This window comes from Camelus bactrianus, chromosome 1 (assembly GCF_048773025.1).
Source record: "Camelus bactrianus isolate YW-2024 breed Bactrian camel chromosome 1, ASM4877302v1, whole genome shotgun sequence".
In the NCBI taxonomy this organism is placed as follows: domain Eukaryota; kingdom Metazoa; phylum Chordata; class Mammalia; order Artiodactyla; family Camelidae; genus Camelus; species Camelus bactrianus.
In genome coordinates, this window is record NC_133539.1 from 62616564 (window position 1) to 62632291 (window position 15728).

General features: G+C 43.2%; 1 protein-coding gene across 1 annotated transcript; it reads left to right on the plus strand.

Annotated features, from left to right (window-relative positions):
• The first annotated feature begins 305 nt into the window (after positions 1 to 305).
• On the plus strand, positions 306 to 15475 carry APOD (apolipoprotein D). The gene is made up of 5 exons (XM_010959291.3): positions 306 to 461; positions 3768 to 3918; positions 9566 to 9687; positions 12993 to 13081; positions 14993 to 15475. The coding sequence occupies exons 2-5, from the start codon at positions 3796 to 3798 to the stop codon at positions 15226 to 15228; spliced, it is 570 nt and encodes a 189-aa protein (XP_010957593.1). The 5' UTR covers positions 306 to 461; positions 3768 to 3795; the 3' UTR covers positions 15229 to 15475.
• Positions 15476 to 15728: the final 253 nt, after the last annotated feature.

The following is a 15728-nucleotide window of genomic DNA, read 5'->3' on the forward strand; positions in this document are numbered from 1 at the left end:
AAATGGGATTGTTGATTTTTTATTTACACAAAAAATGGAAAATAAGTAGCAGATGTTTGAAAACATGTTGCAACTCATCTTACTGGAACTTGAAAGTGCATTTGGACTGAGAAAATTAAATTAGAAAATCCACATAGCAAAAAAGATGTTTTGAATGAAATACATTATGTCTTTCTCTCTCTCTCTCTCTCACACACACAGAAACAATATCTCCTTGTTTCTTCTTCAGGGAGCAGCTGGGAAGGAAATTGGGGGAGGGAGATGAACAGAACATCCCATCTTTGTGTTTCATACAGAGCTAAGCTTTTAGGCCAGCCTTCCTGAATGTAGGGGGTGTGGCATGCATTAAAATTAAACATCAGTGACCTGAGGAAGCTTATAAAATAGCTTGGGAAAAGCCAGTCACCAAGACAAGGCATCTCAGATTGGATGTGGAAATTGCTCTCATCTTGATAAAAAAGGTATGTACTGTAGTTTTAATTTTCATTTATGATAAATAACACTTAAAATAGAGACAGTCTTGACTTTTCATTGCCCCTTTTCAGCTAAAAATAATAACTAACACGGCTGAGGGCCTTTGGCCAGTCGCTTTGGAGACGTGGACTCATTTTTCCACAAACAATTTTACAAGGTAGATATTGTTAGAGTCATTTTTCCAATGAGGAAACCGAAGTTCAGACATTCTAAGCAACAGGCCTAAGGTAAGACCACCAACAAATGCCAGAGCTGGGGCGCCAACTCAGTGCTGGCACACCCCAAAGTCTTCTGCTCGCACTGTGCACCCCGCTCTATACTATCTGAGACGATGAGGAATTTTTTCACACACCAAGCCTGTGCTAGATGTATCCTCCAGGGATTGTTATCCTGTGTGCATCACAGTAAAATTGACCAAAAAGTGCACTGAAAGGCATTATGTGAAGAGAAAATGCATTTATCAATGTGACAAAAAAGTTTTCTTCAGGAGATATGTTTTCTTGTTAGATTCAATGGCGAAATGGGTTTTCAAGACCCGTTTGCTTGTGGAAATGTGTTTTATTTTATCATGTGAGATCGAAAAAGCCAGTCCTTCAGTTCTGCAGTGTCTTGCGAACAGCTGCACTAGCACGCAGGCGTGCGGAGTGCAGGGCCTTAGGAGGCCCGGCAGGAGCTCTCACGGGGAAGCAAACCTGCCAAGTGAACCTCAAGGAGCACAAAGAGGACTTCAGTGCAGGACCCTGCCAGACAGGGTGTTTGGAGATTCAGCGCAAGGCACATGTCAGTGCTGAGGCCAGGACTTCTCCCCGGAAAACCTCAGTGAGTAAGAGCTGTGATTCACCGAGTCAGTTCTGGCTCAGGGTGGATGCAAAGAAACTTTAGTAGAATTATTTTTTACTTATTTAATATTCAGTTTAAATAATATTTAAATTACATTTTTTTTAAATACTTAAACTCTCCTGGTGAGGACAATCTTCCCATTTGTATTAGAAGATGCAAAATTAAGTCCTGCATACCCAAGTTCATAGATACATGTTAATAATGTGATTTACCCTTAGAAGGTGCTCAGTCAAGTGTTGGGTGAATTAGAATGCAAGGGGCACTGAGGAAAAAAAATTACGGATGCCATCAACCCTTTCTCTCAAAAACAGTTTGAATCCTAGAGCTAAAACTAGTATAATAAAGAGGCATCTTTGGAAGAGATGCAAGCAAGGGGAATTTGTCTTGCTCTGAAGTCCTCCTACAGAGCTAAAGAACATGGTTCAGCCCACAATAGAAAGTTTTGTAACAAGATATTTGTCAGAGTAAGAGGTGGAACTGACTTCTGGTGTAACTGTCTTGTGGTGAAACGAGACATCAGGTATAGAGGTAGGTGTTTATTGAAGGCCACCGAAGGTGGTGCACAGAAGAAAGCGTGGCTCAGGGGTGCTGCAAAATGGAGAGTGGAGATGAGCCCCGAGTCCCAGCTCTCTGTCCCGTCTGGGCCTCAGCTTCCCCATCTGTGCGCCTGTGGAAAAGGGTTGGATATGTTACCTCTAAGGTCCTATCCAGTTTGGGAGGCCCTGTAGACTGTGCATAATGTGTGGCCATCCTTTGAGGCTAGAACTCCTGGCCAAGGGACTGAACTTGGAGCCTAAGGGGGCCAAGAGTAGAACTTCAGTGGTTCTAAGAACTTCTTGGAAATGGTTGCAAATTTTGGCTGGATTTCTGCAAATTCACCATCCCCTCAAAGATGAAAAGACAGGTGGTGTTGACCTGGTGGTAGGGGCTGATGAAAAATGGAGCCTCAAAGGCTAAGAAAGGTGGCCCCACAGTAAGCTTGCTTGGTGGGGAGTACTCAGTGGCCACGCCTCATCCCCTCCCTTCCCCACCTCAGATCAGCTTTGACTCATTATGTAACTATTCTTTTGAAAAACAGGCATCAAAACCTCCAGAAAAAGGGCTATTGATTATTGAAGGTTATTTGGAGGCTTAGAGATTCATAAGAAACTGGTTATAATTACTCCTGTTATGACACATCCTTTTAAATGCTCAGATCTGAGAACATCTTGCTTGCATTGATTCAGCCCTCTTCATGGCAGGGAGAAAGGTAAAGAGCTGGAAATAGCTACAGGCAAGGAGTCACAAGAAGAGAACAGAGTGAGAGCAAGTCAGTGAAAGAAGCAGGGAGTAGCTGGGGCTCCGACCCTGCCCACTGCCCCTCCTCGAAGCAGCGTCTACAACCAAGGGCACTGAGCTCAAATGCTTGCTGCAGTTACAAATCAGCCTTCTCTGGTCCTTCTCCGGTGAGACGTACATCATCTATGAAAAATATCTGCAACAGAATGTCAAAAAAAAAAAAAAAAAGAAGAAGAAGAAAGAAAGAAAGAAAGAGATGGAGAGAGGAGAGGAGGGAGGAAGGAAGGAAGGAAAGAAACACAATCCTTTGTTTCTGCTTTTCATAATAGCAATAACTAGCATTTGTTGAGCATTTTCTCTGTGTCAGACACTGCTCAAAATGCTCTCTTTGCTTTATCTCTTTAATCCTCATGAAACTTCATGAGGTTGGTATGATTATCATTCCCAATTCATAGACAAGGAAATTAAGCATCAGTTGGACACAGTTATACTTAGCATGTGCAGAGCTAGACTTCAAACCTGGTCAGGGCGACCCTGGAGTCCCCAGCACCCTGCTCCCTGTTAACCTTTCCAGGCCTGCTCTTGGGTTGAAAAACAGCCCAGCAAGATGGGGGCAGGGTGGAGAGGTGGGGGCAGGGTGGAGAGGTGGGGTCAGGGAGGCATGTCTCTGATGAACCTCCCAGGACACTAACCTTATGCATGATTTGTTTTCAGTTTGTTTTTTCTCTCATGGTTCACTTGATGGCTTTAATCTCCCTCTTGGCCTGTGCCCCAACACACACACATTGTTTCTGTTCATTCAGCAAGTATGGACTGCGCCTGGCACCGCGAGGTTCTGTGGGTGAGTCCAGGGAGAATCAGACACAATGCCCATCCCTGAAAAATGCATAATGAGGTGTGTGGGGCAGGGGAGCTTGCAAAATAAATCCAAAAAAACTCGAATAGCAGGCAAAGTGTGCTCAACGGAGGTAGAAAATGTTCTAGAGAGGCTCACAGGGATGGAGGGCCTCACAGTGACATGGGTGATTCAGGGGGCCCTGTAGGATGAGAGGTTCAACAGGCTGAGTGGGAGGCCACCCACAGAGGGACCCGCCAGTCCAGAAGTCTTCCTCCCGGGACTCTGTGCCCTCGGGAGGCTCAGAACGCCTCCAGCTGCTCTGTTCTCTCCACTGCAGGTTCCACCCACAGCCACCCAGCCTCAGGATGGTGCCGGCGCTGCTGCTGCTTTCGGCCCTGGCTGGCCTCTTCGGAGCGGCTGAGGGACAAGCCTTCCATCTCGGAAAATGCCCAACTCCTCCAGTGCAGGAGAATTTTGACGTGAATAAGGTGCGGTCAGAGGCTCAACTCCCGCTTGTTTGGCTGTCTCCTGTTTGAATGTGCATCCCAACAGGTTCAGTTCTATTATTCTGCTTTGATGGCCACAGCAAGCCTCGGGGTAGCTACTTATCTTATTGGGGGCTCCCTTAGAGCAGACTCTGAGACAAGCGATGGGGAACACAGAGGTTTTAGAAGATGATCCCAGGAAGCATGAGGAGGCATGTGGGGAAACTGAGACAAAGAAGGCAGGAGAGCTGTAAAGGGTGAGCAGGTTACTCTGAACAACGGGGGTCAGTCCTGCTGGGGATGCTCTGAGGAAATGCAGAGCATGCGCCTCAGATTGTCTCGTGGATGGATGGTTGCAAGTGGGCCGTGGGAGCTCCCGTGGCACTGGCCCAGCTTCTGGCAGAGAAGGAGACACGGGGGCTGCAGGTGGGAAGCTGGCAGTGTGTATGGGAATTGCCCCCCGTGATGGACGTGAGCCCAGAGATGGGCCTCTGGGCAGACTTGGGGCACGAATTACAGCAGCTGCTGCAGGGAAGAAGCCGAATGTCAGGGAGCTTGCAAACTATTCAGGTCACACGGCCAATAAATGCAGAGTAGGATTCAAAACTAGGCTTCCCAGAAAAAATTTAAAAACGAAACAAAACTAGGCTTCCCAGAAGTACAGGACACCCACAGGTTACTCAAACAGGGCTTAGGAAAGGACAGAACTGCCCCAAGGAACCTCCTTGTTACCCACACTAAAAGGGTATCAACATAATCGGCGCCTCCGTGTATGGCTTTCTTCCTTAGATCAGGCCCAACCTTACTGTGCACATGGATGGCTGGGGATGGGATGGGGCGGTGAACAGCAGAAAGAAGCAGCTATTGGATGACATGACTCAGAGGCTCCCATGGCTTCTAACTCATGCCTAGAATCTCCCCATTAAGACATCTTCTCTTTCACAGAAAGTTTGGATCTGTTTTAAGAAGTGACTTGTTATAAGTAACATTAAAGTTGTTATCAGTTACTCACACCTCAGTGTGAATGAGTGTTGGGACCCCTTAGGGGATGGATTAGGTAGAGAGAAGAGAGCTCAGAACCTGAGAGGGGTGTGGAAGGAGCACCAGCAACAGAGAGCTGACATGGGATATGGTACCCTCAAGTCTACATTGACTTACTGCATTAATTATAAAGGGCTGATCCCTTTATCCGGGTAACCCTGGTGGTCTACAGGAGGCTTTCTAGAAAAGCTCCAGGGAATTTGAGTTACATTTCAGCTTGGGGGTAAAAATCCCAAGACACTTTGGAAATTATAATTGACCTGTCTTTACAAAAGTCGTTTGAGGAGTAAAGCAGAATGTTTAAATGGTTTATTTAAGATATAATTCATATACTATGTAATTCACCTGTTTAAAGTGGTTTTCACTTTCAGAAATTTTTAGTATATTCATAGAGTTCTGAAACTCACCAATATCAATTTTAGAGTATTTTCTAAACATCATTTTGGAAAGAAACCCCATACCCATTAACAGCCAATCTTCATTTCCCTCCAGCTTTCCCCGCCCCAGGCAACCAACTTTCTGTCTCTATAAATTTGCCTATTCTGGACAATTCATAGAAATGGAATCCAACAATATGTGGTCTTTTGTGATTAATTCCTTTTACTCAGCATAATGTTTTCCAAGTTCATTCATGTTGTGGTATGTATCAGTACTTCACTCCTCTTCATTGCCAAATAATATTCTACTCTGTGGATTATGCCACATTTTACTTATCTGTTCATCATTTGGGTTATTTCTACTTTTTGACTATTAGGAATAATGCTACTATAAGCATTCATGTATGGGTTTTTGTGTGTCTGTTTTCATGGGGTTTTTTGTAGACATGTATTTTCAGGTTTCCTGGGTATATACCTAGGAGTAGAATTGCTAGGTCACATTGTAACTCCATGTTTAACCTTTTGAGAAACTGCCAGACTGTTCCAAAAGAGCTGCACCATTTTACATTCCCACTGGCAGTGTATTATTCCAATTTATCTATGTCTTTGCCCATACTTGTTATTATCATCTTTTTATTATAGCCATTTTTAATGGGTATCTCATTGTGGCTTTGATTTGTATTTCCCTAATGGTAATTATCTTGGGCATCTTTTCCTATGTTTATTGAACATTTGTTTGTCTTCTTTGAAGAAATGTCTTTTCAAATGCTTTGCCCATTTTTAATTGAGTTATTTATCTTTTAATTGTTGAGATAAGTGTTCTTTATATATTCTAGATAAAAGTCCCTTATCAGATACATGATTTGCAAATATTTTTTTACATTCTAAAGATTGCCTTTTCACTTTATTGATGTGTCCTTTGAAGCATAAAATTTTTTAATATTAATGAAGTCCAATTTATCAATCTTTTTCTTTTGTTGTTTATGCTTTTGTTGTCATATCTAAAAAACCATTGCCTAGTCTAAGGTTACAAAGATTTACTCCTATATTTTCTTCCAACTGATTTGTAGTTGTAGTTCTTACATTTAAGTCTTTGATTTATTTTAAGTTAAATTTTGTATTAGTGTGATATAGGAGTCAAATGTCTTTCTTTGGCATGTGGATATCCAGTTGTTCAGGACTATTTGTTGAGAAGACTGTTCTTTCCCCATTGAACGGTCTTGACATCCTTATTGAAAATCAAATGACCATAGGTGTAAGTTTATTTTGGGATTCTCAATTCTCTTCTATTGACCTATATGTCTATCCTTACACCAGCACTATACAGTCTTAATTATTGCAGCTTTGTAGTAAGTTTTTAAAATCAGAACATATGAGTTCTTCAACTTCGTTCTTTTGGCTACTCTGGGTCCTTTGTAATTCTATATAAAGTTTAGGATCAGTTTTTCTATTTCTGTGAAGAAGTTAATTGGAAATTTGACAGAGATTGTATTGAATCTGTAGGTCAATTTGGAGAGTTTTGCCTTCTTAATTTTGTCTTCCAATCCATGGACATAGGGTATCTTTCCATTTACTTAGGTCTTCTTTAATTTATTTCAACAATCTTTTATAGTTTTCAGAGTATGTTTTATGCTTCTTTGGTTAAATTTATTCATAAGAATTTGATTCCTTTGATGCTATTGTAAATGGAACTTTCTTAAATTAGTTTGCAGATTGGTCATTGTAAGTATAGAAATACATTTGATTTCTGTATATTAATCTTGAATCCTTTAACCTTGCTAAATTCATTTGTTAGCTCTAATAGCTCTGTGTGTGTGTGTGTGTGTGTGTGTATGTGTGTGTGTGTGTGTATTCCTTAGGATTTTCTATATACAAAATTATGGTATCTGTAAATAAAGACAGGTTTACTTCTTCCTTTCCATAATTATTTTTTTAAACATTGCATTCTCCTTATACAAATAGAGAAACTGAGATTCCAAAAGATGAAAAGAGCTTCACAAAAATAATATGAGATCATAAGGGAACATGACATGAAAAGCAATCTTCTACCTCTGAGTTTCCTCCTTTCTGGAAAATCATGCTTCCTTGGTTTTAACTGTGGAGAACTAATGTCACCTTGACAATAATAGAACTATTTAAAATACACTGTATAAAATGGAGTTTCTGAAGACGCCTATGAAACCAACTGACTTTTAATCCTAGTCTTTGGTGCTTTAAATGAATGCTAAGTCCAGTGATTTTCATTGAAAGGTGTGCTTTAACAAATGAGTGGAAAATTTGTCATGAACGTGGGCATATAGTTCAGCAGACAGCCATGTGACTGAAGCAACACTGCCACCTGTTTGCAGGATGCTCTCATTTCAAAGTCTGACATTTCGAAGGCGACTGAATCTCCCTGATTTTGTTTTGTTGAGTAATACATTTTTAAATTCCTAAAATAATTGTAATTAATATTTTGACTAGGTAAATATATTCACATGGTTCAAAATTCTAAAGATGCACAAAAAGAAAAAAACATATAATGAAAACTTTCCCTCCTACCTCTATATCCCAGCCTCAGTTTCTCTCCCCAGTAGCAACCAGTACAAACAGCTTATGGTGTATCTTTTGGGACATAATATGTCCATAATTTGTATGGAAACAAATATATATGTAACTGTGATAGTCAAAATGATGTCCATGCCCTACTCCCCAGAATCTGCAAATATGTTACTTTATATGGAAAAAGGGATTTTGAAGATGTGATTAAAGTTGTGGACCTTGAGATGGCAAGAGTAGCCTGGATTATCCAGGTGGGTCCAACCTAATCATTAGTAGCAGAGAACCTTTCTCAGCTGAGGTCAGAGAGGTGTGGTGATGGAACAAGGGTCAGAGAGATGCAGTGTGAGAAGGATTTGACCTCTTCTGCTCGCTCTGAAGATGGAGGAAGGAATTCACAAACCAAGGAATGCAAATGGCCTCTAGAACTTGGAAAGGGCAAGAAGGCAGATTCTCCTGTAGAGCCTCTAGAAGGGAACGTAGGTAGCCCTGCCAACACTTTGATTTTAGTCCAGTGAGACCTGCTTCAGACTTCCCCTGCACGAAACTGTGAGATCATAAATTTGTGGTGTTTTAAGCTTGTGGTAATTTGTTATAGCAGCAATAGAAAACTGATGTAATAACCTTTTCCCCCATTTTTACATAAACGGTAACTTAATATACACACTATATTGCACCTGGCTCTTTTTCCATTAAATTTATCTTGGAGATAATTGCGTATCACTCTTTTAAAAGAGGGTGTGTAACATTCCATTGTATGGATGTGCCATCATTTATTTACCCAGTCCCTGCTCATGCTCACTCAGGCTGTTTCCTGCCTTTTATTATTGCAAATAGTACTTCAGTGAATAACCTTACACATATATCACTTCTTATCCTCAGGAGTACACCTTCCCAGGTCAGAGTATATACAGTTTTAATTTTGCTAGATATTGCCAAGTTGCCCTCATGAAGGTTGTAAACTGGAGCCATCTCTATGCAAAGCAATGTATGGAAGCATGAGCCTGCCCATCTCTCCTCACCCTCACCCACACAGACGCATACTTCCTTCAAAGTTGACTCTGGAGGGGAGGGTATAGCTCAGCAGTAGAGCACATGCTTAGCATGCACGAGGTCCTGAGTTCAATCCCCAGTACTTCCATTAAAACAAAAAAAAAGTTGACTCTGTGCACTAAAGTTATGAACTGAGAGCAAGCTCCCAGGGAAAGAATAATACAGGTCTTCTAAATCCTGATCATCTGCCAAAAGCCTTTGTGACCAACTCCTTGAGGAGAATTCTACCAACCCTGGTGTCCCAGCTCCCCACATGATCATATCTGACTTTGCACATAATTCAAAGATGCCTTGTAGAATCATAAAACATTTGAGATGGCCCCTTACATCATCTTAAACCAATCCCTTCCTTTTACAGAGTTTAGAATTTCACATAGATTTTGACTGAAAGGGACACTGAGAGCATATCTAAATAAAGAGCGCTTTAGGAATAGACTGTGGCATTCAACCGATGCCCACATATCCGATTCACTTATTCTCATTTGAATCAATTGTCTTCTTCAGTTGCTGCTGGGAACAAAGCAGCCCATTTTGCCTGGTTTCCCCAGGAAAGGGCTCTGCCCTGAAAGACAACAATGGGGAAGAGTTTGCAGGTCCCCAGAGAGCCACAGGGTTTGCTCTGCTTGTTGTTGTCTCTGCAGTATCTTGGAAGATGGTATGAGATTGAGAAGATCCCAGTGAGCTTTGAGAAGGGAAGTTGCATCCAAGCCAACTACTCGCTAATGGAAAACGGAAAAGTCAAAGTGGTAAACAAGGAGTTGAGGTGAGTGGCTGTGGTTTCAAAGGCAATGCTCATCCTAGAGGCAGCCCTGCAGAGAGCTGTCCTGGGATGACTGGCGTCCTTGCCATCCAGTTCAGGGAGGACGCAGACTTTGCTAGGTCTGGATTACTTGCTCACAATAGGTCCTGAGATGGAAGATTTTGGCAGGCAGGATGGTAGGGACTAGAAGTCGCTCATTCATTTCCATGATGACTTGCTAGGCACCTTATTGTGTATCAGGCCCTGGGAGAGGTACTAGGGGCTCAACGGTAACACAGACTGCAAGGTTCCTGCTCTTGTTGCAAAATAGATCCTCCAGCAGGACAGGACTGCAGGGACCGTCTTGTCTGACCTCCAAACCAAGAGGGAAGCCCTTTATCATTTGCTGAGAGAGAGCATCCAGCTCAGGTTGAATCCTTCCAGAAACTGGGGGCTCATCACCTTACGTGACAGCGTATCCCATCTCTAGCCAGCTTTAACTGTTAGAAAACTCCTTTTCTTGTTAAGCAAGAGTCAAATTCATACATAGTCACACTCCAGGCTAAATGAACAGGAGGGCCTGCAGGAATATATTTTCTATTACTGAGGGCTTCTAACAGATTGATATTTGATCCAAAAATTCACACTTTAGAAAGCAAATATAACCTTAAAAAGAACCCTAGGAAGAACTCCTACCCATCCGCCATCAACAAAGAGCAACAATAAACAACAGTGACCAGTATTAATTATTTCCTGTGTGCCAGGCACTGTTCTATATATGTGCACACATATACATATGTATAATATGGATGCATTTATGTATGTATATGTAAATGGACATGTATATGTTCATTTAATTCCCATAACAACCCCGAGGTAGGTGCTATTATTAAGCCCATTTTTATGGATGAGGTAAAGTAATTTGGCAAAGGGTCACACAGCTTATAAGTGACAAAGCTGAGATTCAAAACCAGGGAGAATTGAAATGGGGCAGAGACCAGAAGATAAATGAAAGAGGCTGGGAATGAAAGATTGTCCTTCCTGTTTCCTCCAGAGTCTGAGAATTGTTTTCAACTCCAAGAAAACAACTACAATCCATCCTGGAAGTTACTCAGGCTCAGAGAGGCTTGCCGTGGCCACCCTATTACCCACTAAGCCTCCTGTGAGCCAAAACAGAAGGCTGACTCCCTGACCCTGCAGAAACCAAAGAAACAGAGTAAGAATCTTGAGGAACTCTAAAGAAAAACCCTGCTCATTTCAGAGCCCAGGAAGGGCTGCAGGAATTGAGATGCAGATCCCCAGAAGCTCTCGCAGGGATTCTGAAGGCCCCAAAGTGACAATGACTTCATTTTAAATAGTTTGTCCCATTCTAAGACCAAGAGTCAGACACTGATACAGATCTCAAAACCCAGGCGATTCCCCTAGCTCTCCTGAGTTGGCCAGGAGTCCTCCTCAACTATATCCTGAGTATTAGGTCACTCTGCCCCTAGGCTCACTCCTACTTGAGAGCAATGGCACGTGGAAAGAGGTTTGTTAGTTCAGGAAAAACAGTATAGTTTCTCCTCCCAGGAGTGCTGCAGAGCACATGGAGGGCACAGCAGGGAGTCTGGGCAAAATACTCTTAGCCAGTGTTGGAATGTGAGGGCCGAAGCGGCCGGCACAGGGCTGGGACTGAAGGGCTCAAGCTTTGGGGTTAGGCTGCCTGGTTTCAAATCTTGGTTCTACCACTTCCTAATGATGCAATCTTAGGTTAGTTATGACAATTTTCTAAGCCTCAGTCTCCTCCTCTGTAAAATGGCAATAATCGTAATACCTCCCTCCATAAGGCTGTGTGAGCATTAAATGAGGTAGCACATGTAAAGGACTTAGAACAGTGTTTGGCATGTAGTAATCAAGCAATATTACCTATTGTTGTTAATCTGCTGCCACCCTTGACAACACAAGTGCATTTTTCCTATGAACAAATTGTGAGTTTATGATCAGAGACTGGTGTTTTGAAAACTGTTCTGGAGCAAAACATAAATGATGGTGCAAAGGGGGAAAGTCTGTTGGGAAGAGACTGATTTGTTGCTAAGCAACTGTATGTAGATAGAAATGGACCATCTCCTGTCTTACAGATTGAGTTCCAGGTGAGAGAACAGGGCACGCTCTCCAGCCTTGCTCAGTGACAAACAGATTATGCAATTCAGCAGCATCAGAGAGCATTTCCCACGTGCCCCTTTACCTGCTGCTTATTGTCTGGTTTCTAGGACATCCATCACCACTACTATAGCTTCCTGACTTTCTAGCACACGCTAAAGCTCTCATTTTAGTTTGTGTGCCCCTCTAAGAACTGGTGAACAGGCAGCTCCTCTGTTGGCCTACTAGAAAGAGCACCCTGATTCCTGAGCACCCCACTTCGTGGCCTCAATCCCCAATCCCTAGGCCTTTCCCCTCTCCCCTAGATCCATGAGGTCAGTGGAAGTTATCCAGAAATGGGGCCAGCTCCCTTCAAAAGAGTAAAAGTATTTCATCTATCCAATCAAAGACCATTGCTTTTAAGACGCACTACCCTTTTATGCACCACCGAGAAAGAAATGATACTGCCATTTGTAAGTGTAAGATGGCATTAATTGTAAGATGCACGTTTCTTCATACGTAAAGTCCCTGAGATCTAGATGCCCCAGACAATTCCTGAAGGGAGGTAAATGTTTCCTCATTGCCTGCTTTCGCCCGGTCCACACCCCAGTCAGAAGCTTGCTAAACTGGATGAGGTCTCAGAGCTCAGGCATGGACCCCTTGATGGGACAGATGATGCCACATGCTATCAGTGAAGCCCAAAGAGAAGGGAACTTTACAGATCTCCACACTCCATGTTTTGCATTATTTCCCACAATCAAGTCAGTCTTTAATTTTTTCCTCTGGCCTCTTCTCATTTTTAAAGATGTGAATCTTCTTTCTGTGTTGAGTTGTTTTGTTTGCTTATTTTCCCCTTCTCATTTCTTCCCTCTTGGTTTGGAGTCTGGGAGCAGGAAATAGCCTTGCAGGTCACTACAGACACTCCAAAAAACAGTATTGAAGTGCCAGGGCCTCACATATTACCCAATCCTGGGGCAGTACAATTGTTATTTCTTATCACCCCAAGCTGTCCTCCTTGGCTTGGTCTCAGAGACAGTGAGAAAGCAAAGGGGAGGGAATGGACTTAGGACCCAGCCTCCCTTCAAAACACCCCTAACCAGAAATCACAACGTTGGCCACCACGATTGTTAACATCACAAATCTAGCCTTTCATTGATTTTTGGTTTTTAATGAGTTCAGGTTTTCTGGTGTTTGTTTTTAACTCATTGTAGATCTGATGGAACTGTGAATCAAATTGAAGGTGAAGCCACCCAGGAAAACATCACAGAGCCTGCCAAGCTGGGAGTTAAGTTTTTCTGGTGTAAGTATACACTTCTCTCAGGAGGTATCAGGGACAGGAGGTATGCCAACTGCAGGCAAGAGCCCTGGGTCCGAGATCTTCTGTCACATCTGAGTGTCACCTGTAATGATTCAATGCATAATTATTTGCTGAGCACGTACTACCAGCCATGCGCTGGGCTAGGCACTGGAGATGCAAAGGTGAGTAAGACAGAGCTGGCCCTTGTCCCTGGGAAGCTTCTATGTCAGTGTGGATACTGACAAGCACCCAAGTGATTTACTATAAAACTACACAGTAATTGTTTAAAAAGAGGAAGCACCAATTGGAGCACATTGGGCATGAGCAGTAGGAGACCCAAGCCAGTCTTGTTTCCCACAGAAAACAAATAACTGAGAAATTAGTAGTTATTAGCAGAACAACTAACACGTGCGAAAGCTTGGAAGCTGGTGATGATAAAAGTGAAGGTAAGTGGGGGAGGTTAAAGCTCAGTGGTAGAGCTCGTGCTTAGCATGTATGAGGTCCTGGGTTCAATCCCCAGTACCACCATTAAAAACTATAGTAGATAAACCTAATTGCCTTCCCACCACCAACAACAAAAAAGTGAAGGTAAGTTTGAGTCCTGGCTCTGCCACGTTCTAGCTACATTGTTGGGGTTTCATTTGGGTCCATCTTTCTCTCAACTTAAGCAAGCTGGGCAATGCATTTTCCTTGGTATTCAGAGGTAATGTTATTGAATAATATCCTCTGAATGAAAATGATCTTTGAGACTGAAAAACAAAGCAGGCAATTCCAGAAAGTGCAATTATGAAGTTTATCGTGGGTAACTTACATACTGGCAGAACCAGGTGGACGACCATCAGAGACATTCAAAACGGGTACAGGGGGACTTAAAGGGGCCAAAGCTAAAATAGAATCTAACTACCAGGGAGAAGCACGTCCACACCTACAGAAACGGAGGGGTTTTCCTCCCCTCCCCCTCCCCAGGGGTCTCATGACCATTAACCATCTGTGTCAGCAAAGACATTCTTCTAGATTTCAAATCAGATGAAGACAAGGGTGAAAGTTGGTAAGAGGCTTATCTGGCTTGGGCGCATTCCTTGTGAGGAGGCTGAAGTTCAGTGACACACAAAGGGGAGGGGGTAGGACTGCGGGCCTAAGATGGAGCTGATGTAGGTCAGCCACACACTTGGCTTGGACCTTGGCTGGGGAGGTCAAGTTCACGGAGGAAACTTCTGGAGTCAGGTAGAGAAGGTAAATCCTCCATCTCTCTTCTTAAGGACCCTTTTAATGTTGAGCTTTCAACACTATGCAGATGTCAATCAGTGAATCTTTATAGGCCCTTTGAGAGGAAGAGTTTGTAACCTGTTACCACCTGATTTACCTTATTCTTAAGAATGCAGGGATTTTTGAAGGTCACGCGAGAAGAAAAACAAACAAACCAACAGTAGCTCCTACCTCCTCCCTAAGGCGGGTTCTAGAGGAAGATGAGTGGTACAGACTCAGAAAGCCTAGGGTCCTGGACCTTACACTCCTGACTGCTTAGCTAAGTGGTGGCTCCATGTGCACTGGTGCTAAGTGCAGCCTGTCAGTCCAGGGGGTCTAGCCAAATGCCCCAGGTACTGTTGGTTTCCAGGTGCCAACCTGTGGTCAGGGAGGGGATCCAGAATGATGGCTCTGAACTCCGGCTCCTCATTAGAATCACTGAGGAATTTTCAAAAGTACCAGCAATCTCCAGTTCAGAATCTGGGAATCGGTGGGTGTGGGGAGTTGGACCTAGTATTTTCCAAAGTTCCTGTATGATTCCCACACGAAGCCAGAATTAAAAGCCACTGATGTAGAACTCAGACCGCAGAGCCTGGCTTCCAGGGTCCTGGAGATGAAGGTGTCTCTTGCCCTGGTCCCTCCTAATAACTGCCCTCCTCTTGTTCTCAGTGATGCCGTCAGCTCCATACTGGGTCCTGGCCACCGACTATGAGAACTACGCCCTCGTGTACTCCTGTACCACAATCATCTGGCTTTTTCATATGGATCATGTTTGGATCTTGGGAAGAAACCCTTACCTCCCTCCAGAAACAGTGACCTATCTAAAAGATATCCTGACCTCTAATAACATTGACATTGAGAAAATGACTATCACAGATCAGATGAATTGCCCCGAGTCCCTGTAACCAGGCTCTAAAGGGAGGCTGCATTCACTCCATGTTCCTTCTTTTGCTTTGCTTTTCCCCCACACCACCCCTCATAAAGACAACCCAACCCATCATGGCAAACCATCGCAAATACCAGAAGGGAAATGTGACAACAAAAGCTAGTGGAGAGGAACTCAAGGCAAGTGGGCCCAAACACTTAGCCACGCACCACCTTGTTACCTTGCAAGCCTGATAATAAACTTGTTGCTGACCTGCTATACTCACAGTAGATTCCAAATTGGACTAATTATTCTGGGGTTTGTAATTATAAGCTTATGTTTGGAAATCCTTAAGCAGTTATTGAAAAAAAAATAAGCACTGAACAGTTTGAGTTTAAAGGTAACAATCCTGTTCCTGGAAATGGAAAGCTGATGGCAAAGGTGTATTCTGGGTGACCTGAATCCAGGCGCCCCCACCCTGCAGACGGCAGTCCTTAGGGAGGAATTATTTGGAGTTTTGGAGTCTCTGACAGGCCATTT